At 51.5% G+C, this 9728-nt stretch overlaps 1 protein-coding gene across 1 annotated transcript; it reads left to right on the top strand.

Annotated features, from left to right (window-relative positions):
* The first annotated feature begins 350 nt into the window (after nt 1-350).
* hnrnpub (heterogeneous nuclear ribonucleoprotein Ub) lies at nt 351-9128 on the top strand. Its single transcript, XM_084030987.1, has 14 exons — nt 351-969; nt 2249-2363; nt 3890-3969; nt 4099-4238; nt 4350-4449; nt 5179-5291; nt 5876-6142; nt 6224-6343; nt 6424-6552; nt 6637-6805; nt 6927-7202; nt 7308-7588; nt 7936-8085; nt 8406-9128. Exons 1-14 carry the CDS (start codon nt 489-491, stop codon nt 8454-8456), a joined length of 2472 nt encoding a protein of 823 aa, XP_083887113.1. The 5' UTR covers nt 351-488; the 3' UTR covers nt 8457-9128.
* Nucleotides 9129-9728: the final 600 nt, after the last annotated feature.

The following is a 9728-nucleotide window of genomic DNA, read 5'->3' as shown; positions in this document are numbered from 1 at the left end:
TAGGTTTTAATTTTTTTTGTTTATGAATCATTCATATTTCTATTTTCCCTTGAAAAAGACCAGGATTCCTTTGTTAATTATGATTACTTATATTGTACATTACGGTATTGTTGGGCCCTCCCTGTGTGTGTGTGTGTGTGTGTGTGTGTGTGTGTGTGTGTGTGTGTGTGTGTGTGTGTGTGTGTGTGTGTGTGCCCCACTTCTTCCACATCAACGCTTTCTATGGGATTGTGTTTTTGTTATTGCGCCAGCGACAGATGGCGGTCGGCGGGCTTTGTGCGCGTAGCCGCGCTGCTCTCTGGGTAAATACGGTAGCGTCATCCTCCTCCTCCTCCCCCCACCGGAGACTCAGCTCAGCTCTTCTGCCGGTGAAAGCCTGCTCGGACCGCGGGGCACTTTGGCGCAGTATTGAGCCACATCCATCGACAAACGGGCGTCCAAGCTAGCTATCCGCTTTATTCGACACGTCTCGCCGCCACACCGCCACGATGAGCTCCATTAACGTGAAAAAGCTGAAAGTAAACGAGCTGAAGGACGAGCTGAAGAAGCGCGACCTGTCGGACAAGGGTCTGAAGGCCGAGCTGATGGACCGCCTGCAGGCCGCGCTGGACGAGGAGGCCCTGGCCGGATCCAGCGGGGAGCTGGACCAGGAAGCCGCGGCGGGGGCCGAGGGGTCCGACCAGGCCGCCGACCAAGAGGGCATGGGGGAGGAGGAAGAGGGTGAGGGCCTGATAGAGGAAAGCATGGAGGCCAACGAGGAGGAAGAGGAGGAAGAAGAAGAGGTAGAACCAGAACCGGAAAATGGGGGCGACGGGGATGGCGATGCCGTTGCCGAAGACGAGGAGATGGGCGATGGGGAGGAGGACGGAGACGAGGACGACGAGATGGACCCCATGCTCAAGGGGGACGTCGACGACATGGAGAAGATCGAGGCGGAGGACGGGGAGCCCGCGGACCAGGCTCCTGAGGGTGAGTCGGTCCGGAGTGGTTCTGAAACTGTGCTTGGCTGGATGGACTGTGGCTGGGTGTCGGGTTAGCTGCCGCGGGGGTGGTGGGGGGCGTCCATGTTTAGCCACATAGCTTAGCATAGCATGACCTCACGATGCTAGCGAGCGTTAGCCACGGCCCGAAGCGGTAGGCCGGTCATGCTCACTCGGTCACCACGTCGATTAGCTAACGGGGTTTTCATGTAGTCGCGTTACGTATCGATGTTAAAGCCCGTGAGAAACGTTTTCACGGATTGAACGTCGTTAGCGACGGTTAATGATGTAAGAGGCGCGCCTTTTGTTTTAACCCAGTACGTTTCTTTAGCGTGTTAGCTTCCCCGGTTAGCGTGTTAGCTTCCGCGGTTAGCATGTTAGCCGCCCGGCTAACACCAGTATTTTCTTTGTGTCTGCGGCGCTGAGTTGCGCGTCGGCCGGCTAGCATCGTCCCGATTGGTTCCCACGCTGACGTTCACCCACAAAACAGGCTAATATTATCACCACCGCTTGCTTCACGTATCAACGTAACGGCGTCATTTTTAAGGCGGTTGAGCGTCTTGGAATGCGGGGAGGGGAGGGGGGAATTAGCTCAGGTGGGGGGCCGTTTCCCAGCAAGAAGAGCGGATTAATAATCTCCCCCAGTTTACGTTTTCGTTAGGACATGACGTCTGCGCGGCATGGCCTTCTTCTGTGTATACGTTCACGAGGGAACACCTGTACCTGCTGCAGGTCACGTGGGTAGTTTGTCCGTGGGGTTATTAGAAAGGTAATCTTTGCAGGAAGCTGTGATATGTGGGTTCACCGGGATGAGCCAGCAGTTGTGTAACTATGGGTGAGATACTGGGGGGGGGGGATTCCCATCCCTTGCATGATGCATTTGTCCAGGACAACAGCAGAGAGTCCATTAGGCTTCCACCTCAAGAGAACAATCCTCCGGCCCTGCAGGGTTAATGTCCTGTTGCCTTTCCAGAGACTTGCAGAAACCCCATTCACACTGTTCATCTGGACCAGCCTGCATTGTAATTACTATCTGCTCATTAGAGCTGTTACAATTAATGCAGAATGATTGTGTTTTTATATATTTATATTTAAGTGTAATCATGAGGTGTTACCTCCCCATTTTTTTTCCCTAATATTGATGATTATGGTCGACACAATGCTAACTAATGAACGGGCTTTGTGGGCCAGAACCCCACTGCCAGTCCGACCTCTTCTCTCTCACAAAAAGGAGCACCTCATTCTATATCTTTGTTCTATTTTCAAAGGGGATGCGGACAAAGACACGAATGCTGATCAGAAGAATAAGAAGGGTGTTAAGAGACGCCGGGAGGAACATGGAAGGGGCTACTTTGAATTTATTGAAGAGAACAAATACAGCTGGTAAGGATGGGACAGAGCAAAAATGGCCTTCAGCATCCCTGAAGCGCCATCCATAGCTTTGTTGAACTGTATTGGCTTTAAGTGCCAATGCACACATAACTAGCATGAGGACAACCCTCATTTTCCAGTATACTATTTATTAATAACCTCACTTTCACACATGTTTTGAGGGTCATCCCTGACTAAGAGCCTTACCATTTACCTTTTTACAGTGCCCACTCACATTTGTGTCTTTAACGGACTGCATTCTGTAGCAGAAGTGCAACTATCAAGTCTCAATGAATCTTCACATCTGTTCCTCATGCCACTTATTGTTTTGGGAAAAGCCCGTTGAGTCCTCGAGGTGAACCGAGGCCGCTCAAGAGAGAAGCCAGAGGAAAAGTAGCAGATGTGCACTTTTGCATCAGGGGGGAGGAGGGGGAGGCTAGCTGAGATGTGGGGGAGGGTCCACTGCTGCAGGACAGCACACACGGATAGAGCAAAACAAATAAAGTCCACGGAGGAACTTATTGGCCGTCTATCGTTTTACCTCGCAATGGTCTTTTTTTCCCGTTTCGTTTTTTATTTCACTGGTTGTATGACGTCAAAATGCTATTTCTGTCTCATGTATCGTGTGTGTGTTATCATGGTGTGAGTGTGTCTTTCTACCTGTGTGCAGGTGACATCATGCATGGGTGTGTGTGTGTACATACATGTGCCTATTTCAGTGTTTTGTTTTCATTGCGCTGTTGAGACACGTTGACCGTCTTTTTGAGGACAGTTTTTTTTTTTTTTTTTTTTTTTTTCGGGGAGATTCTGGGGTTCTTCTTCATGGATGTTTGTTTCACCAGAGTTATTGGAGCCTGAAAGCATCGCTGCCTCTTACGGTGCTTCTTCTTCCCCGTCTGACAGACAGTTTCTACATTGAAAGTCCAGCTTTTAGATCTTTAATCTATATTGAGCAACAGCCAGCGTTTGACCCACTGGCCGACTGATATTGGCTCCAACCATAAGGCACCATTAATCTCCCCGACAGCCATTTTTACAGCATCCAAGGCTGTTTAACTATGACGACCGGCGTTAAAACAGCTGCAGATGACCTTAAATCTGTTTCTTCCTACTATATCTCTCCACTGGACTGTGTTAAACTTCCCATAGTGGGTAAGTAAGGTAAGGCCGAGCGCGGTGACATCTTGTATTGTAGCAGCAGTGGGTCGTGACCTTTTGGTTTCTAATCCCGCGTATGGAAAGCTACGTATCAGTGACCCACGGCCGTCCTGCAGATCACAAACACTGGTCTGGTTGTTTTGAATGCGCTGGCTACTGCAAAGGTAAGTGTTGTGGGCCGAGGCCCATCACACAGCTGACTGTCCAAACACTTTGGAGACTCGCTCGCCCAACTTTCTGTTTTATTACCCCCCTCCCCTAGTCTGTCCTTCCACTTTTCTCCCCAAATATGTTTCAGCCAGTGGTACCCAAGACATCTATATGTTCCATCTGCATCGACATGGGAATCCTCTCACTGACTGGATGGTGTCTCTTTTCAGGGCCTCCTTTAAGTCTCCTGTGCCCCCCCTGGAGGAAGAAGATGAGGAGTTTGATGATACAAAAGTCTGCCTGGACACCTGTAAGTGTTTTAAGATGGTTTAGTAACACCCAAACCTGCAAAGAGAACGTACTAGAACCTGAACCACACGTTGGTCAGAGTTTACAGGCATGCAGGTACTGATGAGTGGTTTTTCTGTCGTTGCTCCAGACAACTGCGACCTGCACTTTAAGGTGTCCCGGGACCGTTACAGTGCCTCGTCTCTCACCATGGAGAGCTTTGCTTACCTGTGGTCTGGAGGCAAGGGCACCTACGGTGTGAACAAAGGCAAGGCCTGCTTTGAGATGAAGGTACAGTAACCACGCCGACGGAGCGGCTTCATTGAGTGTTTAACTTTAACACCGTCCATAAACTGTTAATGAACGAGTGCAAATGAATCCTGATGCATTTTTGTTCTGCAGATTTCAGAGAAAATCCCCGTGAAGCACATTTCCAGCAAGAACATGGAGATCCATGATGTGCAGGTGGGCTGGTCCCTGTCCACCGGGACCCTCCTCCTGGGTCAGTCTCTCTTTATATGCTCTACAGTCTTCTGTACCTAATATCTGCTCATCTTACCATGACTTACACTTTATGCTGTTCCTTCTGGCACACAAAATGGTGACTGGGCCGGTGCAGCCGTTTGCTCTCATTCATTCATGCAGACTCTGAGCCCCTGTGCAGGGCCCTGCAGACTCTGAGCCCCTGTGCAGGGCCCTGCAGACTCTGAGCCCCTGTGCAGGGCCCTGCAGACTCTGAGCCCCCGTGCAGGGCCCTGCAGACTCTGAGCCCCCGTGCAGGGCCCTGCAGACTCTGAGCCCCCGTGCAGGGCCCTGCAGACTCTGAGCCCCTGTGCAGGGCCCTGCAGACTCTGAGCCCCCGTGCAGGGCCCTGCAGACTCTGAGCCCCCGTGCAGGGCCCTGCAGACTCTGAGCCCCCGTGCAGGGCCCTGCAGACTCTGAGCCCCCGTGCAGGGCCCTGCAGACTCTGAGCCCCCGTGCAGGGACCTGGTGGACTTCACTGTGCAGGAACCTAAACTCTGTATAAAAGCTGCCAAAATAAGTCTTTGCATTTAACGTCTGTCGGTTGTAATGTGATCCTGTCTGGAGAGCGCCCTCTGGTGGTTCACAGGCAGCAGGACACGTACATGTAAAATGGCTCCAGCTCAGTTGGATGATTCACTCATCAGACTCCCAGTGATTCAGAGCCTCCCTCTGCCGGCTGCTTAAAGCTCCTCTCCCGTTGATGCAGGTGAGGAGGAACATTCTTATGCCTATTCTGGGAAAGGCAAGAAGACCACCAACTGTGTGACCGAGGACTTTGGAGAAACCTACGAGGAGAACGATGTCATCTGCTGCCTCATTGTAAGACATTCCTGATTCTTGTGATAGTTACATGTGAACGAACCCCCACCTTTATGTTTGCTTGTTATTGTCGCAAAAATTAAAACCTCCATTTGTGATGAAGTATCTTAATACTGAAAGGTCAGGAATGGTAATGGATGAAGGCGTGGAACTTAAAATTAGTTCTCCTAGTTTAGAAATGTAAAATGGTACTTTGTATGCAGTGGATGTCTCCTATACAACAATATACAGTTGAGGTGATGCCTTTGATAGTTAACTTCATATCTACAACCAGATTTCACGTTAAACAGCATTTAATAAGATGTTTCTGTAAAACAGCGCCCCCCCGGCCCGTACGTACCCGTTCAGGTGGAGAGTGGTACTGCAGCAGGGAGACGGAAACATGTTTAATAAGATGTTTCTGTAAAACAGCTTCACGTGTTGACTCCATCCTTCTACTTAGCTATGCTATCTAAATCCTAGACCTGGACTTGTAGCGTCCTCTTGTGGACCCATTCAGCCCTCCAGCAGAGCTGCTCACACATACTTTTCTAGTATTGGAATGCCAGAATCTCTGCTACATCCTCCGTTGTTTCTTGGTTTAGGACTTTGAGGGCGAGGAGGAGGTGGTGTTGTCCTTCTGCAAGAATGGCGGGGAGCCGGCCGTGGCGTTCCAGGTGAACAAGGCCGCCCTGAGTGGCCAGGCCCTGTTCCCCCACGTCATCTGCCACAACTGTGCCGTGGAGTTCAACTTTGGCCAGATGGAGACTCCGTACTTCCCTCAGCCGGAAGGCTACACCTTCCTGCAGCAGATCCCTGTGGACGACCGAGTCCGGGGGCTCAAGGGGCCCCAGACCAAGGCCGACTGTGAGGTGCGTTCAGTCATGTGTAGATATATGACTGTAATATCCCGGAGTTTTGTCATTCTGTCTTTGCCTTTTATGTTTGTGTAGATCATCGTGATGGTCGGTCTGCCGGGCTCAGGCAAGACCACATGGGTGAAGAACCACGTCCAGGAGAACCCTGGGAAGTACTACATCCTGGGCAGTGACACCATCGTGGACAAGATGATGGTTGGTACTGAGACGGCTGTTATTTTCAGAAGCCCTGAACGCATCTGTCTGGCTGTTTTAATGTGGTGGTGTTTCTCCAGATCAACAGCCTGAAACGTCAGTCCAAAGACATCACCAAACTGAGCGCCATTTCCCAGCGTGCACCACTCTTCCTGGGAAAGTTTATTGAGATTGCGGCCCGGAAGAAGAGAAACTACATCCTGGACCATGTAAGTGGTTTGTGCTGACTGATCCTGAAATTCTACAGATGAGTGAAATGTGTCTGAAGCAGCCTCCTCTTCCTCTTCCTCCAGACCAACCTGTCGGCCCCCGGACAGAAGAGGAAGATGTGCTTGTTTGCAGGCTACCAGCGTAAAGCCGTGGTGGTCTGCCCCCCCGACGAGGACTACAAGCAGCGAGTCCAGAAGAAGGTTGAGAGCGACGGCAAAGAGGTGCCTGAGCACGCCGTCTTCAAGATGAAAGGTAAACCAGGGCTTCTGGGCCACGAGCCAAAACCCAGTCAGGATCTAAGTGGCTACAGTCAGATCCCGTTGATTCTATTGTGCGTCCCTCATCTGGTCCTGGTTTTCCCTCTCCGGTCCAGGCTTCTACTCGCTGCCCGAGGAGGGCGAGAGCTTCAGCGACGTGGTCTTCGCCGAGCTGCAGAAGGAGGAGGCCGGAAAGCTGCTGGAGCAGTACAAAGAGGAGAGCAAGACGGCTCTGCCCGCCGAGAAGAAGCCCAACCAGGGGAGCACCACGCCAAAGAGGGGCGGCGGCCTGCGCGGCGGCGGCCGGGGGGGCAAGAACCAGTTCGGTAGTGGACCGGGTCAGAGAGGTGGAAGCCGCGGAGGCTTCCAGAACAGAGGCAACTTCAGAGGAGGTACCGTTGACTACACCAACATCTTAGAGAGAGCAGACCTGGTCTCAGTAGACCAGGTAGACCTCTACTGCATTCATGCTAACCTGCTTTCTGATGCTCCTGCAGCTCCGGGCCCTCGCGGCGGCGGCTTCAACCGTCCACCTCGCGGCTTCCTGCCACCCCCGGCCTTCAGGGGGGGCTTCCACAACCGGGGCAACTTCAACCGGGGGGGCGGGCCCATGCCCAGCCTCGGTGGGTCCCCCAGGGGCGGACCGATGCGGGGGAACATGGGCCCCAGGGGGGGTCACATGAACAGAGGTGGCGGTCCAATGAACAGAGGAGGGAACATGAGCCGAGGAGGCGGAGCCAACATGCACCGCGGTGGATCTAGGGGACACCACAACCAGGTGGGTGTGATCAGGACTACATCCTGGTCTCACGAGATCCGGGAGTCAAACTCTCGCTGCTACGTGGTCCTCATCGTCCTGTCTCTCTCCTATCCTGTCTCTCTCTCCCTGGGTCCTCATCGTCCCGTCTCTCTCCCTTCCCGTCTCTCTCCCGTCCTGTCTGTCTCCCTGGGTCCTCATCGTCCTGTCTCTCTCCTATCCTGTCTCTCTCTCCCTGGGTCCTCATCGTCCCGTTTCTCTCCCTTCCCGTCTCTCTCCCTTCCCGTCTCTCTCCCTTCCCGTCTCTCTCCCGTCCTGTCTGTCTCCCTGGGTCCTCATCGTCCTGTCTCTCTCTCTCTCTCTCCCAGTTTCAGCAGAGAGGTGGTAACCGTGGCAACTATGGCAACTATGGAAACAAGAATGGCAACTTCGGCAACAACAGGAACAGCGGTAACTTTGGGGGCAACAGGAACGGCATGGACAAGGCCCAGGCGTTCAACCAGAGCTGGCAGCAAGGGGTCAGTACCGAGTCCTGGTCCTCTTCAGACCGTTTAACACCATTCAGATCACTTTAAATGTTGAATGTGGACCTTGATGTTACATGGAGCTTTACTGAGGACTCTGTTACATTTGGTGTTCATGTAAAATGTCCCCAGAGAGTCTGAAGTCCAGGTTTAAAGGGGGTCCCTCTCCCCCCACAGAAATTTGCCAAAGTGCATTGAAGGTGGTCCGTGTGAGACCAGATGCGTGTCCATGTGAGACCGGATGGGGGTCCGTGTGAGACCAGGTCCTTGTCGGGGGTCCAGTCTAAAGTCTGTGTCTTGTGTGTCCCGTTTAGTTCTGGAACCAGAAGCCGTGGAGCCAGCAGTACCAGCCCGGATATTACTGAGACTCTTGTTGTAACGCACTGGTGGGCCACACGGAGACCACCGCTCGCCACGTACCCCCCCCCCCTCATTTTTATCATCCTAGACCCCCCACTTTTAACGAGCCGGACCCAGCAGACTGCCTACCGGAGCGGCGGTCCACGTCGGAGAGAGCAGGCAGACCTGCGTGGGATCGGAGCTTTGTCTATAAACATGTACAACGTGGGTTCATCTGCATCCAGTCATCCGCTTTATTTCCTTCTGTTGTATATTTCATTGTGTTTATTTTCACCACTTTTTAAATGACGCGCTTTTAAAACAAAGAATTCTCATGTTTGTAATCCGAAACCAGAAACATGTTTGCCAGCCGGCGGATGTCGAGGGGTTTGTTTTTTTCAAGGGTTGTGCATTTTATCTGTGCTGTGATTTTTGTTTTCGCTTTTTTTTTTTTTTATTACAAATTGTAAATATAGTTTGTTTGTTTTTTTGCGTAGTTTGTATGAGACGTTCAAAGAAACGGAAATGATTTGCAAGGAAGCTCGGCTTATTAGCGACGCATGGTAGCTGATCTCCTGTTAGGCTGTACGTGTCATAGAGTCCAGTGAAAGTGAAGAAGGATGGTTGTCTTTGTCCCAGTATCAAACCTGTAAACTCATTAGACCTACAATAAACAGCTCGTTGGCTTTTTTACATTCTCCCTGGCTTATGACTTTTGATTCAGGTCAAAGGTGTAAAAGACCTTTGATTGGCCGATCGTCCTGGTTTGCAACTTCAAACAGGAAGGACGCGAGCCCTGTCCTGTCTCCGATAGCTAATGGCTAGCAGCTAACAGCTAGCTCGATTTGAATGTGCATCGCTTTTGAGAAAGTATTATTGGCCAAGCCACTTGTGTAGGATTCAAGTAAGCCATTAGTTGTATTAGTGTTTTAATTTGTTGGATCGGGACCCTGACCGGAGACCAGCTCTGAACAGCTGATCGCTGGCACCAGAACCACCATGGGATTTTAAAAATACGATTTTCACGCCCACTTGAGATTTGAACACATTTTTCTGCTGATGCCAGATCAGCTCAGAAGTGATTTTTTTTGTGTGGAAAGCAGGCAGGGACTCATTTTCACCAGCAAACCTAAAGGGCTCCATGGTGCACACCGCCACCGCTTCAGACTGAAACGTGGTTTTGGGATCGCTGCAGAGTTCACGTTGGCTCATTCATGCAGAGGACGCCCTCTTGTGTTTGGATGTTGGATCGCCGTCGGAGCTGACGGAAACGCGGCGCTGCGTCTTTTATTATCTCC

This window comes from Eutrigla gurnardus (assembly GCF_963514095.1).
Source record: "Eutrigla gurnardus genome assembly, chromosome: 16".
NCBI classification, from domain to species: domain Eukaryota; kingdom Metazoa; phylum Chordata; class Actinopteri; order Perciformes; family Triglidae; genus Eutrigla; species Eutrigla gurnardus.
The sequence above is the reverse complement of the archived record's forward strand: the minus strand, read 5'-3'. Positions and strand labels throughout refer to the sequence as shown.